This window comes from Rhinatrema bivittatum, chromosome 6 (assembly GCF_901001135.1).
Source record: "Rhinatrema bivittatum chromosome 6, aRhiBiv1.1, whole genome shotgun sequence".
In the NCBI taxonomy this organism is placed as follows: Eukaryota; Metazoa; Chordata; class Amphibia; order Gymnophiona; family Rhinatrematidae; genus Rhinatrema; species Rhinatrema bivittatum.
In genome coordinates, this window is record NC_042620.1 from 193,833,349 (window position 1) to 193,859,746 (window position 26,398).

At 45.0% G+C, this 26,398-nt stretch overlaps 1 protein-coding gene across 1 annotated transcript in view; it reads right to left on the minus strand.

Moving 5' to 3' along the window:
• LOC115094668 (carboxypeptidase O-like) overlaps positions 1-26,398 on the minus strand; it is a 107,254-nt gene that overhangs the window by 39,302 nt on the left and 41,554 nt on the right. The window contains exons 4-5 of the mRNA XM_029607920.1: positions 8,284-8,385; positions 175-279 (exon numbers count right to left, since the gene is read on the minus strand). Coding sequence (XP_029463780.1) covers positions 175-279; positions 8,284-8,385 — 207 coding nt within the window. The remainder of the gene's footprint in view (positions 1-174; positions 280-8,283; positions 8,386-26,398) is intronic.

The following is a 26,398-nucleotide window of genomic DNA, read 5'->3' on the forward strand; positions in this document are numbered from 1 at the left end:
GCAGGAATTTGTACATAAGCATACATATCTGAGTATACCTGATATGAGCAAGTTATAAAATACTGTAGTAAATCTCCAAGCAACCATATGTGTGCGTATATGGGGCCACTCAGAGTGGTTTGAAAGTTATCTTCTTCTTAGTGTATTTTATTATTTAACCAGAAAGGAACTGACCTCTTTCACAAACCATTGGCAAAATGCTGGTGAAATCCATTCTCTGCCATGAACCCCACAGTCCATCCAAAAGATCTTCTTTGTTTTATTTGAGGGCCAACTGATCTAAAGAAGACAGGATGACAATGTTTTATTCATATCTGTCTTATGTCAACTACACATAAGGGTACATTTTAAAAGGCTTAATTGGAAATGTCTGGGGTTAAAATCAGAGGTTATGCAAGCAGAATTACTGAACCTACCTAGTGGATTTTTGGCCAGTTAAAAGTACACCCATACTTTCATAATGGGCTTACTTATAGGAAAAAGAGGCATGTTTCAAGGTAGAAAACTACTCGTGTACAAAAAAGTTTCAAAAACAGATGTGCAAAATCAGTCTGTACACAATGGTGGCAGGTTTTGGATGGATTTCTGTGGGTAAACGGATATTTATGCACATTTAAATGCCTTTGGGAATTTTCCCTTCCTTTATGCTGGGTAAAGATAGCCTGGGGGCAGGGTTAGGGTGGGCTCAGTAAAGTACACATGGGAATTTCAAAGGGAAACTCTGCAGGGAGATCACCTTTGACAACTGGCATGCAGTCCATAGAATTTCAAAATTGCCCTCTTTAGGCTCCCATGACATAAATTATGTGTGTAGTTTTAATCCTTAAATCTACTGAGTCTTCAAACAGAAACTATTCAGGTAATTTGTGTTTGAAGATCAGGTGAGTTTGTGCAGGTTAAAAGTATATGTGCATTTTGTCAGTCAGGTAGCTTATTGAACATTTTCCTCACAAAGTATTAAATAAAGGTAAAACCTGCACATGGCATACAAATTAACAAGTGGAAAATGAACACTGTTCTTGATCATTTATTTATTTAAAACATTTCTATTCCCAACAACTTCTAATTATGAGACCTAGAGTTGTGCAACTGGGGGTACTTTTCTTTCTGAAATTTCCTTGTAAATGTTACATTAAATATAAAGGTGACTCATTTGTAGTTTTTCAGCCAGCACAGTTATCTCTTTTCTTATTTCATAAGATACTGCTAGAAGACTTCTCTTCATTCTGTTGTTACCTGAATGCTTCTAGATAGACAGGATTGAGTCCGCTAATATTATATATTTGTTCCCGTAGATGATATGCATTCTTGACCATTTATTTATTTATTTATTTATTTATTTAAAATCTTTTCTATACCGTCGTTTAGTATATTACCATCACAACAGTTTACATAGAGGCACATATAGTAAATTGTACATGCATCTGTTCCTATTATTAGTAATGGAGGTGCCTGATAAGCTCGGTAACATAGTTTCATAATAATGGCTATGGGGTAGATTTTAAAAGAAGCGCGATCAGCCTACTTTTGCTTGCGCATCAGACTCAAGCAAAAGTACGCTGGATTTTAGTAGATACGCGCGGAGCCGCGCGTATCCACTAAAATCCTGGATCGGCGCGTGCAAGGCTATCGATTTTGTATAGCCTGCGCGCGCCGAGCCGCGCTGCCTCCCCCCGTTCCCTCCAAGGCCGCTCCGAAATCGGAGCGGCCTCGGAGGGAACTTTCCTTTGCCCTCCCCTCACCTTACCCTCCCTTCCCCTACCTAACCCACCCACCCGGCCCTGTCTACACCCCCCCCTTACCTTTGTCGGGGGATTTACGCCTCCCGGAGGGAGACGTAAATCCCCGCGCACCAGCGGGCCTGCTGCGCGCCGGGCCGCGACCTGGGGGCGGGTACGGAGGGCGCGGCCACGCCCCCGGGCCGTAGCCACGCCCCGTACCCGCCCCCAAAACGCTGCCGACACGCCCCCGAAACGCCGTGACGACCGGGCCCGCCCCCGACACGCCCCCGACTCGCCCCCCTCCGAAAACCCCGGGACGTACGCGAGTCCCGGGGTCTGCGCGCGCCGGTAGGCCTATGTAAAATAGGCTTACCGGCGCGCAGGGCCCTGCTCGCCTAAATCCGCCCGGTTTTGGGCGGATTTAGGCGAGCAGGGCTCTGAAAATCTACCCCTATATGTTCAGTGTTGTCTAATCTGACCTGTGACTACAATAAAGACGGTTAGATTATACATTCAATTAAGAGGTGTAGTAAACAAACCATGACGTCCATACATATAATGTGCTAGTGCTGAATAAAGATTTTGTGTGTACACCTTTCAGCGTTTTTCTCCTTCTCGCTCTCTTTGTGAAAAAGCTTCTCTAAAGAGCCATGTCTTTAAGCTCTTTTTTAAAGTTTTGAAATCTCTCTGTAGTCTTACCTCTATGGGCATGGTGTTCCATAGTATCCGTCCGGCCAATGATGGTGCTCTTTCTCTGACTTGTGTTACTTTTGCAGTTTTGACTGAGGGGATGGTTAGGAGGGCTTTGTTGGCAGATCTCAGGTTTCTGTGTGGGACATGGACACGGAGCACTGTATTTAGCCATTCCACTTTTTTGTCATAGATTAGTTTAGGTATAGTGCAAAGGGTTTTATATTTTACCCTGTATTCAATTGGCAGCCAGTGTAATTCAGCTAGCATTTCAGTGATATGATCTCTTTTTCTTTTGCCTGTCAAAATTCTTGCGGCCGAGTTTTGGAGTATTTGGAGTGGTCTTATTGTCATGTATGGTAATCCTAATAGTAGGGCATTACAGTAGTCAGTGCTGGCAAATATTAAAGCTTGTAGGACAGTTCGGAAGTTTGTTTGATTTAGTAATGGTTTAAGTTTTCTGAGGACCATTAGTTTGGCATATCCTTCTTTGACTTTTAATGATATGTGTTGTTTGAGGCTGAGTTCTGTGTCTATTATTACACCGAGGTTCCGTACTTTCTTGGCTATTTCAATTTTCTGATTTTTTTTAGTAGTGTTGGAGATTGGATGACTGTCATGTTTTTTCGTTCAAGATGGAGGAATTCGTTTTTTTCTATGTTAATGACTAGCTCCATTTGGTTTAGTAGTTGTTTAATGATATCAAGGTACATGATTGCTAGGGTTAGTGTTTTTCCCAGTGAGTCTTTGATTGGTAGTAATATTTGAATATCATCGGTATATATGTAGTGTATGATACCCAGGCCCGCTAGAAGATGGCACAGTGGAAGTAGGTAGATATTAAAAAGTGTAGCGGAGAGTGCTGATCCTTGTGGTTGCTAGATTTATTTTCTCTGACAATGTGTTTATTTGAACTTGATAATATCTGTAACTTAGGTATGATCTGAACCAGGCTTTAGTTTTTTCCTTTAATCTGATTTTGTCGAGTCTATTTAGCAGTATGTCATGATGTACTGTGTCAAAGGCAGAGGATAGGTCAAGCATTAGAAGGATGTAATGTTTACCATTGTCAAAACCTCTCATTATGCTGTCAGTCAATGAGAGAAGTAAGGTTTCAGTGCTGTAATGTTTGCGAAATCTGTGCTGTGATGGGTATGGTATACCGTATTTTCCGGCGTATAAGACGACTGGGCGTATAAGATGACCCCCAACTTTTCCAGTTAAAATATAGAGTTTGGGATATACTCGCCGTATAAGACTACGCTTCTGTGTCACTACATAACCATACTGTATGTGGTACCCAGTATACAACAACCAGCCAATCACGGCAAGCGATGTACCTTACCGGCGATTGGCTGGTTGTTGTATACAAATCCTGCTTGGATTGGTCAGCTCTCCCTGCCTGCCCAGCCCTCCCTGTCTCCAAGACTATCAGAGCGGTAACGCATCCCTCTGGCCCACCCTTGTATCCTATTACCGGTACCTCCTTCTCTGCCTCTCAAATCTCGCTCCTGAGGACTGCAGTGAAGCGGCGCAGACGTGCATGTCTGAGATCTGAGAGGCAGAGAAGGAGGTACCGGTAATAGAGATGTGAATTGGAACCGGAATCGGTTCTGATTCCGGTTCCGATTCACATCGTGTTTTTTTTTAAAATCGGCTGCGCCCGAGCCGATAAACAAAAAACCCACCCCGACCCTTTAAAACTAATCCCTCAGCTTCCCCCACCCTCCTGACCCCCCCAAGACCTGCCAAATTAATTAAATACAACCCCCACCCTCCTGACCCCTCCAAGATCTGCCAAATTAAATACAACCCCCCACCCTCCTGACCCCTCCAAAACCTGCCAAATCAATTAAATACAACCCCCCACCCTCCTGACCCCTCCAAAACCTGCCAAATGAATTAAATACAAACCCCCATCCTCCTGACCCCTCCACAAGATCTGCCAAATTAGTTTTCTACAACCCCCCACCCTCCTGACCCCTCCAAGACTTGCCAAAAGTCCCTGGTGGTCCAGCGGGGGTCCAGGAGCGGTTCGGGAGCGATCTCCTGGACTTTGGCCGTCGGCTGCCAACAATCAAAATGGCACCGATGGCCCTTTGCCCTTACTATGTCACTGGGGTCGACCAATGGCAGCGGTAGCTCCTGTGACATAGTAAAGGCAAAGGGCCGTCGGCTGCCAGTAATCAAAATGGCGCCGACGGCCCTTTGCCCTTACTATGTCACAGGGGCTACCGCTGCCATTGGTCGACCCCAGTGACATAGTAAGGGCAAAGGGCCGTCGGCGTCATTTTGATTGCTGGCAGCCGACGGCCCAAGTCCAGGAGATCGCTCCCGGACCCCCGCTGGACCACCAGGGACTTTTGGCAGGTCTTGGGGGGGGGGGGGGCGGGTTTTGTAGTAAATTCATTTGGCAGGTCTGGAGGGTTTTGTTAGATTTTTATTTTTTTTTATATTCGCTCCATAAGACGCAGACATTTTCCCCCCACTTTTGGGGGAAAACAGTGCATCTTATGGAGCGAAAAATGCGGTAATTATTCGCCCTATAAGACGACCCCCGACTTTTGAGAAGATTTTCAGGTTTTCAGGAGTTAAAAACTCGTCTTATACGCCGGAACATACAGTATTATTGTTGTCTAGGTGTTCAGCTAATTGTTTCTGAACAATTTTTTCTATTAATTTTGCTATTAGTGGCAGATTTGATACTGGTCTGTAGTTACTCAGTATAAGTGGGTCACTGTTATTTTTCTTTATTATTGGTTTAATTATTGCTCCTTTTAGGTTATCTGGAAGGGATCCTTCCTCTAAGGAGAGGTTTATGATTTTTGTTAATGTGGGGGAGACTATGTTGGCTAGTTTTTTTATGTCGTTTGTCGGTATGGTGTCAATTATATGTGGGGCTGGGTTTATCTTTTTTTAGTATGGTTTCAACTTCAGGTTCTGTTGTTTCCTCAAATGTGGACCAATGTGTACTGTCCCTTATGTGTATTTTGATTTCTTGTTTTGTTGTATTTCCTTGAATTGTGTTTAGATTTGCTTCTATTGGACTTAGATTGATTTTGACAATGATTATTCATGTGGTCTTTTTATTTTTCTTTTTTTATGCACTTCTATATAATTGACAAATTCTGTTTTCTTAACAGGAGGATTCTTGGTTTATGTATATGTAAAACTGCTTAAATAAAAAAAAAAAATTCTATTCCACCTTATACAAAAATATTGTTCAAAGCAGATTACAAAACAGACAATAAAACACTGAGATAAACAGTAAGACAATGGATTTTGTTTTCTTTTCATTCATATTTACTTAGATATTTTTTCCATTGACAAGCTGGACAGCGCAGCCACATGATTGGGTGACAGTCTTCTAACAGCGCTGAGTCCGGTACTGGTCTTTCCTAGTCAGGATTTACCACAATTTTCCTGAGCATGCACTGCTGCTTTTCTGTCAGTGTTGCCATGCAAACCATCTCAGTCAATTTGCCCACATCGTGTTTAGTTAGAATGCTGCATCCCTCCTCATGTCGCTGTGTTAAATATTAATTTTCTTTAGTTTTTTTTGTTTCTTTACATTCTTTACTATAGTTAAGCTTAAACTAAGATTAATATAAGCTCCAGTTTAAAAGCAAAAAAACAAAAAATGTCTTAAGATGAAGGTTCATTGAGGAAAGGTAAAAGATCTTTTAAAAAGATGGTCAATCAGGACCAGTACAAGCTGTGCCTAAGACATTTAGGGCCAAATCATGACACCAAATACTGTTGTTCCTGCAGGAGCATATCTCCCCATACCCAGTCTTATTGGAACTAAAATAAAATATGATGTACTTAAATCTCAAAATTCATCTAGGAACAAGAAACAAAAAACCCCCCTAACATTTCCAGAAAATTCTCATAAACACCATAAGTCCCATACCTTGAAGAGTATGGGCAATAGCATAATTCAAGATGCGAGAAGGTCAATTTCTTATAAAGATATGGGGGTGCAAGAATCTTATAGCTCGGCGTTAGATAGTGAATCATTAACGCTGAACCACGATGCCTAGGGACATCTTGTCGGTGCTGAAACTCTGTATCCGAACTTCAGTGCCAAGGCACGGCACCAAACTTACAGCACCAAGAGAGAATCCTTCCACACTGAAGCATGGTACCATTGTTAATGCACTGAGAGAGAGTCATTTGGCAGCAAAGTGCACTTCGGAGTCAAACATGGCACTTTTCCTCCAAAGCATGGCACCGATGATCATTTGATAAAAGAAAATTTTACTCACAAAAAGCATATGAGCAAAACAAAATATTCTGAAAATAATCTGTCACTATGAATGGGATATGCTGCAAAGCATCATAAATCATCAGAAACTTCTCAGAGTCATAGTTTAGACTACAGTGCTGTAGATTCTCTGCCACATTCAGAACCAATTAAAGGTCTCCAGAAGATAAGGGGAATTTTCAAATCCCACAGCATATGCAAAGTCACTCTTTTATATAGAAATTATGGTCTGACTTTGTAGCAGGTTATGTGATTGATCAACCTATAAGACCAAATTAATCTGTTCACAATATTCAGAAATAGGATTTATCCTTTGCCTCAGAAGCAGATTCCAATAAAACCTGCACTAAGCTTTCATAAAGACCTGACAGATTACAAGTTATAGATTCCCAATCAGACGATCAGTCCTGAACGACCTTCTGCAGTCGATCTCGTCAAAGCTCCTTTACCGCGAGGCTACTGCTGCGTGGAAAAAAGAAGACTGAAGGGGGACCCCTGCTGGCTGCAGGGTTAGTGCCATGCTGGGCATGCCCAGTAGGGGCCAGTCAAAGTTCTGGAAACTTTGACAGAAGTTTTCCATGATTGGGCTCCATCCTGATGATGTCACCCATATGTGAGGACTACCTCTTCACTAAAGAGTGTGGAGGGTAGAGAATGAAAGTACAGGGTAATGCAGATGAGAATGAATTTACTCAATCCTACATTTAAGAAGTAATATCTCAAAGAGATAGTAACTCAATAATATACCTGGACTTGACCAACATTACTCAAATAATGATTTTATTTATGAAATTGTAACCGAACTTTATTGGCACCTGTTAGAATGTATGATATCCTATATTTACTTACCTTAGTCTATGTGCCTATTTGTAAACCGTTGCGATGGTATATAACTTAGTGACGGTATAGAAAAGTTTTTAAATAAATAAAATAAATAAATACCATCCTGCTTGTCCTGTGAGAACTATAAGGTATTAAATCATTTTTTATGTAGGGCAGAAGAAGGGATTGCCCTCAAACCAGAGAGCAAACCTCTTCAGTTTGAAACTGTAAGAGCTCCTGGTTGATTGTTTCCATAGAAACCAGAAGGACTTGGGATACTTCATCTTGGGAAACCGAAAGATTGAACCATATCCCTCTAAACATCCAATCTGTGAGGACCAGAGAAAGGATGTTGAATGGAATGGAGCAATGAACCCTGATTCTGCATGATCTAGGTTGGAGAAAATCTCAGCTTAATTGATTTCCTGAGTGATAATTCCTAAAGGAAGGGAAACTATATGTATCTTGACTTAAAGGGAGCTATGATTTCCCATTCTGAGCTTTAATAAAGAGTATCAGATGATATACATAAAGAAGATCAGACTTTAAAAAAAATAATTTGAAGGGGAAATTTCCATAAAAATTGAATTTTAAGGATTTCTTTCACCCACCCTAATTATTGGTGCATGCCACTGTCATTAGCAGCCCCTTAGTGCACATGCTAATAAATAACATAGCTTAGTACATCAGCTCCATAATGAACTGAACTTTCAAAATGCTGTCCAGTATTTGGTAAGTGGAACTTCTTTTTAAAATTTATCAGCAGAATTCTCCCCCACGTACCTTCAAGCAGTAAATGGGCCGTGATTCATATGTTTTTCCTAAAAGATACTTTGTCACCAATTGGCTGTAGTTTACACTTATCTGATTCATCCAGCGATAAATCTGGCAGGAGTAAGGTGAAGATTAGGTATCAGAAGGAAATACATTTCTACATATTTTGTCACGACAGACATGATATAAACCATCAAACAAACATTTTCCTTTATAATTTCACACATGGTTATGTTAAAGTTCTATTTATTTATTTTATTTATTAAAATATTTATAACACGCCTACACTAACAGAGTTATGCTAGGTGAGTTCCAGCCAACATAAATATTCCAACAATATATAAAAGCAAGTTTGCTTACCGTAAACGGTGTTTCCGTAGATAGCAGGATGAATTAGCCATGCTGTCATGGGATCTGTCAATCAGGTCCGGGAGGCGGAGCTTGTCAAAGCAGAGATCAGAGCTTTGCTCTCTGTGGCTGCGCGTGTGTTCCCGCGCAGGAAAGTAACAGAATCTCCTCAGTCTGTGATTAAGCCTTCGTGTAGTCGAAGACTTGGTGACTGCCAGGGAGGAGTGTGGGTCAGCATGGCTAATTCATCCTGCTATCTACGGAAACACCATTTACGGTAAGCAAACTTGCTTTTTCCCGTCGATAGCAGGGCTGAATTAGCCATGCTATCATGGGAGTCCCAAGCTCCCGATCAAGTTGTTTTGATATATATGGCTGTATGTGATCTTTGACAGTGTGGCAGTCACCGTGGACAGGAGGATAGAGATTGCAGGATTGCTTGTCCTATCTTCGCATCCATGGCTACTTGTTGATCAAGGCAGTAATGAGATGTGAAGGTATGGAGCGATGACCATGTTGCTACCTTACAAATGTCTATGGGTTGTGCATTCTTAAGGTGTGCTAAGGAGGCCGCCACTGCTCTGACTTGGTGAGCTCTAGGATGAGAGTGTAGCTGTAAACTCTGTTTATCGTAACAGAATTTGATGCACTGTGCTATCCAGCTAGAGATAGTGCATTTAGCTACTGGTAGTCCAGGTGCCTTTGGGTCAAAAGAGACAAAGAGTTGGGAAAACCGGGAGTCCGAGTTTGTCCTTTCTTTGTAGTATGCTAAAGCTCTTTTGCAATCTAGTGTGTGCAGTACTTTTTCCCTATCATTTGCATGAGGTTTAGGGAAAAAGGTGGGTAATTCCATGGTCTGATTGAGGTGGAATTGGGAAACCACTTTTGGTAGGAAGGATGGGTGAGTTCGGAGAACTACCTTTTGGTGATAAAATTGTAAATATGGAGAATAATAGACCAAGGCCTGTAATTCACTAACTCTTCGTGCCGATGTTACTGCAACCAGGAATACAACTTTCCATGTGAGGTATTTAATATGTGCCGAGTCCATGGGTTCAAATGGGCAAGGCATAAGCTGTTCCAGAACTATGTTGAGGTTCCATGGAGCTGGAGGCTTAGAGATCGGAGGACGAATGTGAGTTAGACCTTTGATGAAACGAGATAGTAAGGGGTGATTGGATATAGGAATATTGTTAACTAGTCTATGATATGCCCCTATGGCACTGAGATGAACTCTGATGGATGATATTGCTAGACCAGCTGCATATACTGTATGAAGATAATCAATGAGCAATTCAGGTGAGCAGTCCAATGGTGGTACACCTTTGGAAGTGCACCAGGTAGAGTAACGTTTCCATTTATAGCTGTAATTTTTCCTTGTGGAGAGTTTCCTGGATTCTAACAAGATGAATTGTGCTGAGGTGGAAACTCCCTGTTCTGTTAGAAGGAGCCTCTCAGTCTCCACGCTGTCAAGTGGAGAGATGAGTGTAGTGGGTGTAGAAGCGTCCCTTGATCTTGGCAGAGAAGATCCTGGCGATTTGGTAATCGAATTGGATCCATGATGGATAGTCGGAGAAGGAAACTAGAGATGTGAATCGTGTGATCGATCGTCTTAACGATCGATTTCGGCTGGGAGGGGGAGGGAATCGGATCGTCGCCGTTTGGGTTTTTAAAATATCGTGAAAATCGTGAAAATCGAAAACAGGCACACTAAAACATCCCTAAAACCCACCCCGACCCTTTAAAATAAATCCCCCACCCTCCCGAACCCCCCCAAAATGCCTTAAATTACCTGGGGTCCAGTGGGGGGGAGGGCGGGAAAACCGGCACACTAAAAAAACCCTAAAACCCACCCCGACCCTTTAAAATAAATCCCCCACCCTCCCGAACCCCCCCCCAAATGCCTTAAATTACCTGGGGTCCAGAGGAAGGGTCCCGCTGTGATCTTCCACTCTCGGACCTCCAGTGCTTGTAGAAATGGCGCCGGCGCTACCTTTGGTTTTTCCGTACGGAAAAACGATTCATGGCAGGAGATCGCTCCCGGACCCCCGCTGGACCCCCAGGGACTTTTGGCCAGCTTGGGGGGGCTTCCTGACCCCCACAAGACTTGCCAGAAGTCCAGCGGGAGTCCGGAACGACCTCCTGCAGTCGAATCGTGTTGTCTACGGCCGGCGCCATTTTGCGCAAAATGGCGACGCAAAATGACGCCGGCCATAGACAACACGATTCGACTGCAGGAGGTCGTTCCGGACCCCCGCTGGACTTTTGGCAAGTCTTGTGGGGGTCAGGAGGCCCCCCCAAGCTGGTCAAAAGTCCCTGGGGGTCCAGCGGGGGTCCGGGAACGACTTCCTGCATGCAAATCGTTTTTCCGTACGGAAAAACGATTCGCGGCAGGAGATCGCTCCCGGACGGACGCTCCCGTACGCTCCCGTACGCTCCCGAATGCCCCAGACGGACGCTCCCGGACGGAAAAACGATTCGCATGCAGGAAGTCGTTCCCGGACCCCCGCTGGACCCCCAGGGACTTTTGGCCAGCTTGGGGGGGCCTCCTGACCCCCACAAGACTTGCCAAAAGTCCAGCGGGGGTCCGGAACGACCTCCTGCAGTCGAATCGTGTTGTCTATGGCCGGCGTCATTTTGCGTCGCCATTTTGCGCAAAATGGCGCCGGCCGTAGACAACATGATTCGACTGCAGGAGGTCATTCTAGACCCCCGCTGGACTTTTGGCAAGTCTTGTGGGGGTCAGGAGGCCCCCCCAAGCTGGCCAAAAGTCCCTGGGGGTCCAGCGGGGGTCCGGGAGCGATCTCCTGCCGCGAATCGTTTTTCCGTACGGAAAAACCAAAGGTAGCGCCGGCGCCATTTCTACAAGCACCGGAGGTCCGAGAGTGGAAGATCACAGCGGGACCCTTCCTCTGGACCCCAGGTAATTTAAGGCATTTTGGAGGGGTTCGGGAGGGTGGGGGATTTATTTTAAAGGGTCGGGGTGGGTTTTAGGGTTTTTTTAGTGTGCCGGTTTTCCCGCCCTCCCCTTTCCCCTCCCCCTTCCCCCGATTTACGATTTTTTGACGATAAATCGGGGGAATTGTTATTGTATCGCGGCTCTAACGATTTTTGACGATTTAAAATATATCGGACGATATTTTAAATCGTCAAAAAACGATTCACATCCCTAATTAGGAAACTGTACCACGGTTACCTCGGCCACGCCGGGGCTATGAGTATCAGTTGAGCTTTGTCTGCTATGCATTTCTGGGAGGAAAGCCGTATAGGAGGCCTGTCGTCCATGGGATGAGGAATGGATCTTGAGCGATCCTGAATTGGCTTGGTCTTATTGAGCAGAATTTGGGAACTTGAGCATTGATCTCTGTTGCAAAGAGATCTATTGAAGGTGTCCCCCACTACATGAATATGTCTTGGGCTATTTCTGTATTGAGTGCCCATTCGTGAGGATGAAAGATGCGGCTTAGCTTGTCTGCTCTTGTGTTTGCAACTCCTGGTAGGTAAGTTGCCTGGAGATATATGCAATTTCGGTGAGCATGTTCGAAGATTGTCAAGGTCTCCTTGCAAAGGGACCAAGAACCGGACCCTCCTTGTTTGTTGATGTAAAACATTGTGACTTGGTTGTCTGTGTAGATCATGACCCTGTGACCTTTCAGATGGTCTTGGAACACTCGTAATGCATTGCAAATCACTATGAGTTCCAATAAATTTATTTGCAGGTTCTGTTCCGAGATTGTCCATAACTCTTGTGTTTCGTAAATCTCAAGGTGTGCACCCTAGCCCTTGCGAGACCCATCTGTGGTCAATACTGCTTTGTGAGGAGGGGAACTGAACAATGCTCCCTTGGATAGGGTGGAGTTTAGGAGCCACCATGTTAAATCTTTCCTCATTTCGGCGGTCAGTGATACCTTCTGTGTCAATGGTTGCGAGTGTTGTTTCCATTGACATTTCAAGCCCCATTGCAGGCATCTCATGTGTAGCCTGGTGTTGGGAAACATGAAATTCACCGCTGCCATGTGGCTGAGGACTACTAAAACCTGTCTCGCTGAAGGTCTCTCAGTATGGTTCAAGGTATGTAACAGAAGACGGAATTGTGATATTCTATCGCTTGGTAGGTATGCCCTGTTGCACAGTGTCCAGGCAAGCTCCTATGAACTGTAACTGTTGTGTTGGTTGTAGGTGTGATTTCTGAAAATTGATCACCAATCCTAATTCTTGCAAGCATTGTATCACTCGATGGAGGTGTTCGATTAGGATGTTTGGAGTTGGGCCGATTATGAGGCAATCATCCAGATATGGAAAGATGGTTATACCTTGTTGTCTGAGATGAGCCACCACCACTACCATGCATTTGGTGAACACCCTGGGTGCAGCCGATAGTCCAAAGGGGAGAACTTTGTACTGGTAGTGTTGATGCCTGTAGCGAAAGCATAGGTAACCCACGAGGATGGATGTATTGGAATGTGTGTGTAAGCATCCTTCAGGTCGATGGAACACATCCAATTGTTGGTTTGGATCAGAGGACGGATTGATTTCAACGATTCCATTTTGAATTTTTCTTTGGTGAGAAATTGTTCAATTCCCTTAGGTCTAGGATGGGGCGAAGGCCACCCGACTTCTTGGGTATGAGGAAGTATGGGGAATAAAATCCTACTGATTGGGTCCCTGGGTAAATTTGTCGAATTGCTTGCTGTTTGCGAAGCAATGCAATTTCCTCCCCCAGTTGTGGTTGGAAGTTGTGAATCTTGAAAGTGGAAAGATGAGGTAATATGGGTTTTGTGACAAATTGGAGTTGGTAGCCGTGACGTACTATCTCCAAAACCCATTGATCGGATGTTATCCTCTCCCAGGCTGTCAGGCAGGAATGAATCCTGCCAGGTGGTGCTTGAGGTTGTGGTGGTGGCTGGGTAACTAAAACGATGAAGTCACTTTCACTGCAGTAGCCAGTTGTTGTGGCTGCTGTCTCTGATTATGTGGTTTACCTCTACATTGGTTTGAGGTATTCTGTTGTGAAGCAGGACGCTGGTACGCAGGGTAAGTCTGTGTACGAAAGGACTGGTAAGCTCTATAGGGTCTCCTGGCATAGGATTGCCTACGAGTAGATCCAATATAACGATGTGTGGTCAAATAGTTAGGATGTGATGTTAATGATTGTACTGCTAGAGCTTCTTCCTTTAGTTTACCCACTGTGTCCTGAAATCGTTCTCCAAGCAGGTTATCTCCTGTACATGGGAGGTTCGTTAGTTTCTCGTGTAAATCTTCACGTATGGAACTTGAGCGTAACCATGCTAGTCTGCAGGCTGCAATGGCTGTTGCAGATGCCCTGGAAGATGTTTCATATGCTTCATAGATTAACCTCAAAAGGTGATGAGAACACTCTTCCATGTCATGAAGAGGTGGAGGTATCTGATCCGCAGTCAAGGAAAGCATACCTTTTATAGCTTGTATGCACTCATACAGGTATTATACCATGTAGAATTGATGGTGCATAATCCAGGCGTTCAACACTGAGTTATGGTATATTTTCCTTCCAAACTCATCCAAATATTTGTTGTCTTTGCCTGGTGGGTATGAGGAATGTGACTTTGTTTTCTTAAATCTTTGCATCGCCGACTGTACTACAAATGAAGCACGAGGCAATTGAGCCACAGAGTACGGTGATGTTTTCCTCATATGGAATTTTTTGCCATTTTCTGGAAACTGCTGCGATTGTGTAAGGTGTTTCCCAGGATTTCTGTAAGACTGAATGCAGGAGCTCTTGTGGTGGAAGAGATGTTGGTTCCCCTGGAGTGTCAAACATTTTAAGGAGACCAAGGGTTTCTGAACTAGGGTCTGTCTCTTTTTGGACCTCTAGATGCAGTATTGTACCCAATTTTTCCAGAAATTTTGGGTATGTAAGGTCTTCTGGAGGGGAATACGGCTCCTGAGGTTGTTCCTGCGGATCCGATGGGAATCCCGTAGTTGATGATGGGGATGTTTGCGGTGAAGGAGAATCAAATGATGTATCCTGTTTATAATTTGGGGAAGCTGGTCGGTTTGCCATGGGAGATGTCAGAGGCTCCACCGACGGTTCCCTATTAGTCTGCGTCTTATGTTCCGGAGAACTGTTAGCAGCAATATTAGTCATTTTGAATGATGACTGAAGAGTTTCATAAAAACCTGCTATGGATAGGGACAATTGGTAAAATGCCTCTTTTGTACAAGGGAGCATTATTGTACGATCATCTGGTTCTTGTGACCCACATGCTTTAGTAGTGTATACTTTATGGTCCTCTGTTTTTCGTCGCATATAATGTCCCTCAAATCCTCTGAAGCTGTAGAAGCGGTAGAGGAAGCAACCTGTACTATCTCTCTGTGAGAGAAGGTATTTGAAGTTGGTATATAAGATGATTTTGAAGTCGAAGGGCTTACTTCCCATGTAGCACTCCTCTTTGCCGACTTTTTGTGGTGGGAGTGTCGTGAGTGCTTATGATAATAGTGTGACTACGAGTCTGTATGACTGTTCCGTGAAGATGGTGATTGTTTTCTACGTTTTATTGTAAACTCTGTTGAATTATCTCTCGAAGAAAGGGAAGTACCAGAACGAGGTGAGGTTATTGATGGAGAAGCTGAAGAAGACCTGTGTGAGGTTCCAAGTCTTCGTTTCAACTCATTTTGTAATTCATGAGATAGGTGCTCATGTGTCTTATGCGCGGATTTGGATTTATGCACAGATCTAGACTTGTGCGCATAACTTTCTGTTTCTGTACGCACAAGAGTGATCGGCGGCAATGTTTCCGGCGCTGTGCGCATAGATATGGTTAGTGTCAGGCACACAGGTGGTGTCGGCGCTGTGCGCGCCGATGTAGACGGCACCATGCGTGTAGAGTTTCCTTTAGTTGTGCACTCAGACGTCTTCGGCGCCTTGTGCTCAGACGTCTTCTGCGCCTTGCATGATGATGAAACTGATGTCCTCGACCTGGAAGAGGCTGTCAGGGGCCAGTCCCTGGCACCCCTATATGTTGACAGCATCAGCGGAACTGACAGCCCCACTGATGTCAATAGCTCGGTGTCCATCAGTGTGGCTCCAAAGTCCATCAGTGCAGATGCTGCTGATGCTAATTTTGATGGCTCAGATCTGACTGAGGAGACTAAGGAGAACATAAGAACATAAGAAAATGCCATACTGGGTCAGACCAAGGGTCCATCAAGCCCAGCATCCTGTTTCCAACAGTGGCCAATCCAGGCCATAAGAACCTGGCAAGTACCCAAAAACTAAGTCTATTCCATGTAACCATTACTAATGGCAGTAGCTATTCTCTAAGTGAACTTAATAGCAGGTAATGGACTTCTCCTCCAAGAACTTATCCAATCCTTTTTTAAACACAGCTATACTAACTGCACTAACCACATTCTCTGGCAACAAATTCCAGAGTTTAATTGTGCGTTGAGTAAAAAAGAACTTTCTCAGATTAGTTTTAAATGTGCCCCATGCTAACTTCATGGAGTGCCCCCTAGTCTTTCTACTATCCGAAAGAGTAAATAACCGATTCACATCTACCCATTCTAGACCTCTCATGATTTTAAACACCTCTATCATATCCCCCCTCAGTCGTCTCTTCTCCAAGCTGAAAAGTCCTAACCTCTTTAGTCTTTCCTCATAGGGGAGTTGTTCCATTCCCCTTATCATTTTGGTAGCCCTTCTCTGTACCTTCTCCATCACAATTATATATTTTTGGGATGCAGCAACCAAAATTGTACACAGTATTCAAGGTGCGGTCTCACCATGGAGCGATACAGAGGCATTATGACATTTTCTGTTTTATTCACCATTCCTTTTCTAATAATTCCCAACATTCTGTTTGCTTTTTTGACTGCCGCAGCACACTGCACCGACGATTTCAATGTGTTATCCACTATGACACCTAAATCTCTTTCTTGGGTTGTAGCACCTAATATGGAACCCAACATTGTGTAATTATAGCATTGGTTATTTTTCCCTATATGCATCACCTTGCACTTATCCACATTAAATTTCATCTGCCATTTGGATGCCCAATTTTCCAGTCTCACAAGGTCTTCCTGCAATTTATCACAATCTGCTTGTGATTTAACTACTCTGAACAATCTTGTGTCATCTGCAAATTTGATTATCTCACTCGTCGTATTTCTTTCTAGATCATTTATAAATATATTGAACAGTAAGGGTCCCAATACAGATCCCTGAGGCACTCCACTGTCCACTCCCTTCCACTGAGAAAATTGCCCATTTAATCCTACTCTCTGTTTCCTGTCTTTTGCAATCCACGAAAGGACATTGCCACCTATCCCATGACTTTTTACTTTTCCTAGAAGCCTCTCATGAGGAACTTTGTCAAACGTCTTCTGAAAATCCAAGTATACTATATCTACCGGTTTACCTTTATCCACATGTTTATTAACGCCTTCAAAAAAGTGAAGCAGATTTGTGAGGCAAGACTTGCCCTGGGTAAAGCCATGCTGACTTTGTTCCATTAAACCATGTCTTTCTATATGTTCTGTGATTTTGATGTTTAGAACACTTTCCACTATTTTTCCTGGCACTGAAGTCAGGCTAACCGGTCTGTAGTTTCCCGGATCGCCCCTGGAGCCCTTTTTAAATATTGGGGTTACATTTGCTATCCTCCAGTCTTCAGGTACAATGGATGATTTTAATGATAAGTTACAAATTTTTACTAATAGGTCTGAAATTTCATTTTTTAGTTCCTTCAGAACTCTGGGGTGTATACCATCCGGTCCAGGTGATTTACTACTCTTCAGTTTGTCAATCAGGCCTACCACATCTTCTAGGTTCACCGTGATTTGATTCAGTCCATCTGAATCATTACCCATGAAAACCTTCTCCATTACGGGTACCTCCCCAACATCCTCTTCAGTAAACACCGAAGCAAAGAAATCATTTAATCTTCGGCGATGGCCTTATCTTCTCTAAGTGCCCCTTTAACCCCTCTATCATCTAATGGTCCAACTGACTCCCTCACAGGCTTTCTGCTTCGGATATATTTTAAAAAGTTTTTACTGTGAGTTTTTGCCTCTACAGCCAACTTCTTTTCAAATTCTCTCTTAGCCTGTCTTATCAATGTCTTACATTTAACTTGCCAATGCTTATGCTTTATCCTATTTTCTTCTGTTGGATCCTTCTTCCAATTTTTGAATGAAGATCTTTTGGCTAAAATAGCTTCTTTCACCTCCCCATGCCGGTAATCGTTTTGCCTTCTTTCCACCTTTCTTAATGTGTGGAATACATCTGGACTGTGCTTCTAGAATGGTATTTTTTAACAATGACCATGCCTCTTTGACATTTTTTACTTTTGTTGCTGCTCCTTTCAGTTTTTTTCTAACAATTTTTCTCATTTTATCAAAGTTTCCCTTTTGAAAGTTTAGCACGAGAGCCTTGGATTTGCACACTGTTCCTTTTCCAGTCATTAAATCAAATTTGATCATATTATGATCACTATTGCCAAGCGGCCCCACCACCGTTACCTCTCTCACCAAGTCCTGTGCTCCACTGAGAATTATATCTAAAATTGCTCCCTCTCTTGTCGGTTCCTGAACCAATTGCTCCATAAAGCTATCATTTATTCCATCCAGGAACGTTATCTCTCTAGCGTGACCCGATGATACATTTACCCAGTCTATATTGGGGTAATTGAAGTCTCCCATTATTACTGCACTACCAATTTGGTTAGCTTCCCTAATTTCTCTTAGCATTTCACTGTCCATCTCACCATCTTGACCAGGTGGACGGTAGTATACCCCTATCACTGTAGTCTTCCCTGACACACATGGAATTTCTACCCATAAAGATTCAATTTTGTATTTAGTCTCATGCAGGATGTTTATCCTGTTGGACTCTATGCCATCCCAGACATAAAGCGCCACACCTCCTCCCGAGTGCTCCTTTCTGTCATTGCGATATAATTTGTACCCCGGTATAGCACTGTCCCATTGGTTATCCTCTTTCCACCATGTCTCTGAGATGCCAATTAAGTCTATGTCATCATTTACTGCTATACATTCTAATTCTCCCATCTTACTTCTTAGACTTCTGGCATTAGCATACAAACATTTCAAAGTTTGTTTTTTGTTTGTATTTTTATTCTGCTTTTTAATTGATAGGGATAAGTTAGAATTTTTTAGCTCAGGTGACTTTTTAGTTACAGGCACTTGGACTACTTTTCTAATTATTGGAACCTCACTGTTGGGATGCCCTAATTCTAATGCATCATTAGTATCCTTTAAAGATACCTCTCTCCGAACCATGCGCTGCTGAGCGACTGTCGGCTTTCCCCTTTGTTCTAGTTTAAAAGCTGCTCTATCTCCTTTTTAAAGGTTAGCGCCAGCAGTCTGGTTCCACCCTGGTTAAGGTGGAGCCCATCCCTTCGGAAGAGACTCCCCCTTCCCCAAAACGTTCCCCAGTTCCTAACAAAACTGAATCCCTCTTCCTTGCACCATCGTCTCATCCACGCATTGAAACTCTGGAGCTCTGCCTGCCTCTGGTGACCTGCGCGTGGAACAGGGAGCATTTCAGAGAATGCTACCCTGGAGGTTCTGGATTTAATCTTTCTACCTAAGAGCCTAAATTTGGCTTCCAGAACCTCCCTCCCACATTTCCTATGTCATTGGTGCCCACGTGTACCACGACAGCCGGCTCCTCCCCAGCACTGTCTAAAATCCTATCTAGGTGACGCGTGAGGTCCGCCACCTTCGCACCAGGTAGGCATGTTACCAGGCGATCCTCACGCCCACCAGCCACCCAGCTATCTACATTCCTAATAATCGAATCACCAACTATGACGGCCGACCTAACCCTTCCCTCCTGGGCAGTAGGCCTTGGGGAGATATCCTCAGTGCGAAAGGACAATGCATCACCTAGAGAGCAGGTCCTTGCTACAGGATCCTTTCCTGCTACACCTGGTTGGTGCTCTCCCATTATGAGACCTTCTTCCTCCAAGGCAGCACCAGGGCTGCCAGTCTGAAGTTGGGACTTGACTACTATGTCCCTGAAGGTCTCATCTATATACCTCTCTGTCTGCCTCAGCTCCTCCAGGTCTGCCACTCTAGCCTCCAGAGATCAGACTCGTTCTCTGAGAGCCAGGAGCTCTTTGCATCGCATGCACATGTACAACTTCTCACCGGTGGGTAAAAAATCATACATGTGACACTCGATGCAAAAGACTGGGAAGCCCCCCACTTGCTGCTGGACTGCTGCCTTCATCTCAATTTTGATCAGAACTGAGAGGGACCCGCATACAATGAAATCATGAGAAAAAAACAAAAAGAGACGGTGGAAAAAATTTCAAAGTCCACATGCTCACTCAACTGTGAGGTGAAAGCTCCATGGAACAAAAGAGACTGAAGAGGGACCCTGCATGGATGCATGGAATAGGGCATGCTGGGCATGTTTAGCATGCACAAAGTTCCAGAAATGTTGACATAAGTTTTCCGTGCCAGGCTTCAGCCAATGATGCCAACCATGTGTGAGGACTACCATCCTGCTTGTCCTAGGAGAACTAAGCAGTTATTAGATAACCAATTTTGAACTGCCAATAAACACAACAAAATTTCTTTTAACACAGAAGTCAGATTGCTTGTGACTAGAAAATATAGCTATACATCATCTGCATATATTTTAAAATTTACCCATAAGCTTCAAGTAGGCTGTAAAGGGAAGACTTGTAAACATTAAAAAGTATTGGGGATAAAACTGAGCCCTGGGGGAAACAGGCTTTGAAAGATAACCCGTTTGACACCTCATGCCCAATCTTGACCTGCTGTTTCCTTTCTAATAAGAACTATCTAAATCACTGAAGAACCTTCCCCTTCATCTTATATTTGTTAGCCTAGATACTAAAATATTGTGATTAACTGAGTCAAAGGTAGAAGTTATGTCCAGATAAACTGTTATTACTGCACTTCCACTGTGCCTATTGATTTATGAATGCACCTGAAAAGTCATCAATACTGTATCTTTAGGGTTGGGGAAGGGAAATATAAATGTTATTCTTTTTCTGTTTTACTGTATGAGGAATCATATTAAGAATATGATTCATTCAGGATACATTAAACTACGTATGTTAAAGCATTTGAAGCCTTTGTTAACCATGGAAGATTTCTGAACAGTGTTGCAATTGCAGATCTTTGTGGGCATAGATTATAGGGATGTGAATCGTGTCCTCGATCGTCTTAACGATCGATTTCGGCTGGGAGGGGGAGGGAATCGTATTGTTGCCGTTTGGGGGGGTAAAATATCGTGAAAAATCGTGAAAAATCGTGAAAAATCGAAAAATCGCAAAACCGGCACATTAAAACCCCCTAAAACCCACCCCCGACCCTTTAAATTAAATCCCCCACCCTCCCGAACCCCCCCCAAATGACTTAAATAACCTGCGGGTCCAGCGGCGGTCCGGAACGGCAGCGGTCCGGAACGGGCTCCTGCTCCTGAATCTTGTTGTCTTCAGCCGGCGCCATTTTCCAAAATGGCGCCGAAAAATGGCGGCGGCCATAGACGAACACGATTGGACGGCAGGAGGTCCTTCCGGACCCCCGCTGGACTTTTGGCAAGTCTCGTGGGGGTCAGGAGGCCCCCCACAAGCTGGCCAAAAGTTCCTGGAGGTCCAGCGGGGGTCAGGGAGCGATTTCCCGCCGCGAATCGTTTTCGTACGGAAAATGGCGCCGGCAGGAGATCGACTGCAGGAGGTCGTTCAGCGACGGTTCCGGCGCCTCGCTGAACAACCTCCTGCAGTCGATCTCCTGCCGGCGCCATTTTCCGTACGAAAATGATTCGCGGCGGGAAATCGCTCCCTGACCCCCGCTGGACCTCCAGGAACTTTTGGCCAGCTTGTGGGGGGCCTCCTGACCCCCACGAGACTTGCCAAAAGTCCAGCGGGGGTCCGGAAGGACCTCCTGCCGTCCAATCGTGTTCGTCTATGGCCGCCGCCATTTTTCGGCGCCATTTTGGAAAATGGCGCCGGCTGAAGACAACAAGATTCAGGAGCAGGAGCCCGTTCCGGACCGCTGCCGTTCCGGACCGCCGCTGGACCCGCAGGTTATTTAAGTCATTGGGGGGGGGGTTCAGGAGGGTGGGGGATTTAATTTAAAGGGTCGGGGGTGGGTTTTAGGGGGTTTTAGTGTGCCGGCTCACGATTCTAACGATTTATAACGATAAATCGTTAGAATCTCTATTGTATTGTGTTCCATAACGGTTTAAGACGATATTAAAATTATCGGACGATAATTTTAATCGTCCTAAAACGATTCACATCCCTAATAGATTATTGTAATTCTTTACTACTTGGGGTACCCACATTGACCTTGAAATCCCTTCAACCTTTGCAGAAATCCCCAGCTTGACTTCTTTCTGGTCAAAAAAATATAACCATATTACCCTGATCGTGGCTGCTTTACATTGGCTACAAATTCGAGCAAGAGTACAGTATAAAGTGCTAATGTTAATTCATAAGATAATGAATACCTTAAATATACCACATGTAGGCACCACATTACAAATTTATAAACCATCAAGAATACTACGATCACAAAATAAAGGTTTCCTAGAAGTCTCTGCAGTCCACGTTGTTCACATTGGGGAAGTAAGAGAATGGGCTTTTTTCATTGTTGGCCTTGCATTATTGTTATGGGAATGCTGGAGGCGGTCCCACCTCTGGTGTTTCGTGTGCCCTTCGGCCACGACGCGGCCAGAGAGGAGCTCTAGATAGCACTGTGGCAGGCAAGAAGTGTCCGAGTGGGCTGAGAGCGTTGGACCCTGGCCACCACCGAACCTGATCGCAAAGAGAAAGACCCACAATGCAATGTGGTCTCTGGAGTAGCTCTCCTGCCATTCGATAGCCCTTTCGGACCTGCCGCACAGGAGGAGAATATGCAACAGGACGGACAGTGGCTGAAGGGCGAAGACATCAAACAGAGACATCAGGAACTGATGAAGACTGGGATTGCTTGGAGAGTACTGGGTAAGTACTGTCACATCACGCGCCCTACACAGCCAATCAGGCTGGTCGCAGATATACTTGATTTGACATGGTCAGAAAAAAATGAGCTAGCTGTAACTTCAATTGCATCTTGCAAACATCGAGGAACTCTCTGCACCCCTTAGGGTCACCACTATACCTTAGAGGTGGTGGGAGTTGAATCATGGATTCCACAGGTCAGATAGGTGCCGGTGCAGGGTTTGCCAGAGCTGGAATAGGAACGGAAGCCAGCCATTAGGCTTGTATTATAGCCAAATGTTGGGATAGGGTCTGTAGTAATCCATTGACTCGATCAAGTTGCTGCTGGGCTTGTTGCATGAACTGATGCAGGAGACTTTTCAATTCAGTTTTTTGCTCCTGCATCTGGGAGGCCAATGCAATGATGGCCCATCACGTGGATGCGTTCATTGATCTCATAGCTTTGGCAATATGTTGTGAATGATGTGAGCGTGAGCCCCTCTTGCTGTGGCACAATTGGTGCAACCTCATGGGCTGGATCCTAAGGTTTGTGCCGATGGCAGATGAGCAAATCTTGGCATTGGCCATGACAGAGTCCAAGAGGTTATGATGGAGGCAGGGCTGAAGTTGAAGGCTGAAATGGAGAAAGACTGAAGCTGAAGACTGAAGTGGAGGAAGGCTGAAGCTGTAGCTGAAGAATGAAGCACAGAGCAGGGCTGAAACTGTAGCTGAAGGCTGAAACTGTAGCTGAAGACTAAAGCAGAGCAAGACTGATGCTGAAGCTGGAGACCTGGAGCAAGACTGAAGACTGGAGTAGAGCAAGGCTAGAAGACTTGAGCGGAGCGAGGCTTGAAGACTGAAAGCAGGACAGCAGACTATGAATTAGGCTTGGAGACAAACTGGAATGAGCTTGGCAGGCTTGAAGACAAGAACAAGACTGGAAGAAAATCTTTGCTGAGGCATTGAAAGAGTGCATAAGCATTAGTGTGGCAGGATTTAATGAAATTAAATGTGACCCTGTTACGGCTGTTGCTGCCCGACGTCTCCACTCCGCCCTCCTTAACTCTTTGGCGACTCCTCCCATGGTTGATGGACGTCTGGCTGCCACGGCGTCTGCCTGCCATCCTCTCCGGTGTCCCCGATCCGGCTTGGGCACTGCATCCCGCCATGTTGTTCAGCTACCATAGGGCACGCACACGGTGCGGCCCTGCTTCTTATTCCTTCTTTGGCACGAACCTCAGGGGCGTCCCCCTGTGATGACATCACGCATCCCGAATTCAAAAGCCTACTCTGTTTGCTAGCTATTCGAGTTAGCAAGGGGACTCCTTATGGATGGGATTCGCTCACCGTACCTAGGTACTCTGCCTCTCCTTAATTGGACTTACTCTATCGGGGGACCCGCTCCTCTGGGGCCTCTCTCTTTTCTTTCAGGTCGCTGTCTGGAACCAGTACTCGCTCCTCGAGGGCCCATGTTCCCGGACTTGCTGCCTGAGCTCACTTCTGCTTGGAAAAACCACTGCCTACACCATCAGTGAGTTACCATCTATATTCTCTTAGACCTGTTCCCTGGAACCAGGTACTCACTCCTCGAGGGCCTGCCTCTATTCCAGCTTCTGTGTTACCTTCCGGGAGAAACCGCTGTGTGCATAATCAACCAACAAGGCTCTATACCAGAACCCTCTGTATGCTCTACCGTGCTCACTATCTCAGTTTCTCTCCACTACAGCACAACTATTGAGGGATCGCTGTTCCAGTGTCCTGAGGGACTACAAGCACAGCCGGGCTTCATCTCTACTCACTACTGCCACCTCTGGTGGCTTCTCAACTCTGTTTAATAAAAGATAATCCTGTGTTGTGTGTCCTAAAGCTGAGCCTGACCTGTGGCCCCTCACAGGACTTCCCCCCGAGGGCATGGTCATCTGCCACAGTGTTCAAGGGTCCACCCAAAACCTTACAAACAATAACAGATTGCTAACTCCATGGATCAGGCACAGCTCAATGCCCTGCAGGCCATTCCGGGCCTGGCCCTGTGCATTTCTGTACAGCAAGACGCACTGGAGAAACTCACTTCAGCGTTTCATCAGCTACACGCACAGAAGACCCAAGGCGCTACTTCCACTAATGAAGGTCAGTTCCCTGAAGTAACTTTAAAGACTGCTGTACCGCTGGCTGCTCCAGTTCGTTTCTCAGGAGAGATTGAGAAGACCAGGGGCTTTTTAAACCAGTGCTGCATGCATTTTGCATTACAGCCTTCTCACTTCACCACAGCTTTTGCCAAGACTACTTACATTCTATCTTATCTTGATGGAAGGGCCTTGTCTTGGGCCTCTACACTGTGGGAACGCAAGGATCCTATTTTGCAGGATATAGATGGATTTTTGGACTTATTCAAATCTGTTTTCGATGATCCTGCCAGTGACCGTTGCCAGTTCTGCTCTGGTGGACCTGAAGTAAGACAACGACCACTGGCTGATTTTGTGATAGAGTTTAAGACTCTTGCTACAGAACTCTGCTGGGACCCCAAATGCCTGAAAACTCTCTTCTTCAGAGGCCTGAATACTCGCTTGAAAGACGAGCTGGCTGCTCGTGAAACACCTGACTCGCTGGATGAACTAGTGGCTTTGGCTACTAGGATCGACCACCGGCTTCGTGATAAGGTGAAAGACCTCCGGCCTAATAGAGGACCAGGTCAGAAGGAGGCTAGTGCTAAACCTGCACCTCGGATGGTTCCAGTAATTCCTGCTGCCAGTGGAGATGAACCGATGCAACTTGGTCGCAGTCATTTGACTTCCAAAGAGAGAAGACTTCGGAAGAGGCATGGTCTGTGTATGTACTGTGGACAGGCTGGTCATGATGTCCCAACATGCCCAATTCATCCGGGAAACGGACGGGCCTAAGTCCTGCAGGAGGACTGTTCTTAGGCCTTACGACGCCCTCTCCTCCGTGCTCTCTCCCAGTCTCCTTGATCTGTGGACCGTCTGAGTTTCAAACTCTTGCCCTGGTGGATTCAGGGGCAGGAGGCAACTTTATTCTTTGATGGCTAGTGGAACATTTGAGGATCCCCCTCGTCACTTTGAAGGTTCCACTTCTCCTATCATCCATCCATGGGGAGCCCTTACCGGGTGATGTGACTTGCCAAATTGTACCTGTAACTCTTTGCACCGGAGCTCTCCATACTGACTCAATTCCCTTCTTTGTGTTAGAGAGGGCCATGCACCCTATCGTCCTGGGGTTACCCTGGTTGCAGTCGCACCAACCCCAATTTGACTGGGCATCCTTTGAACTCTCCCGCTGGGGCCCAGGTTGTCATAGAAAGTGCCTTAAGGAGATTGCTCCTGTCATCTGCATGTCTACAACTCCAGTGATGCCGGGACTGCCGCCCCAATATGCATCTTTCAGTGATGTGTTTTCCAAAGAAGCTGCTGACATTCTTCCTCCGCATAGGTCCTATGACTGTGCCATAAGACTGAAACCCAATACTGAACCTCCTAAAGGACGTGTCTGTCCACTATCAGCGATTGAGAACAAGGCGATGTCCGAATACATCGAGGAGAATCTACAGAAGGGGTTTATTAGACCATCGAAGTCTCTAGCCGGTGTAGGCTTCTTCTTTGTGGGGAAGAAGGATGGTACCTTACGTCCTTGTATCGATTACCGAGGTCTGAGCGAGATCACAATTAAAGACCGCTACCCCCTGCCTTTAATCTCAGAGCTGTTTGACTGGCTTCAGGGGGCCAAAATATTCTCAAAACTTGACCTGAAGGGGGCCCAGAATTTAGTTTGCATTCTCAGTGGCGACGAATGGAAAACAG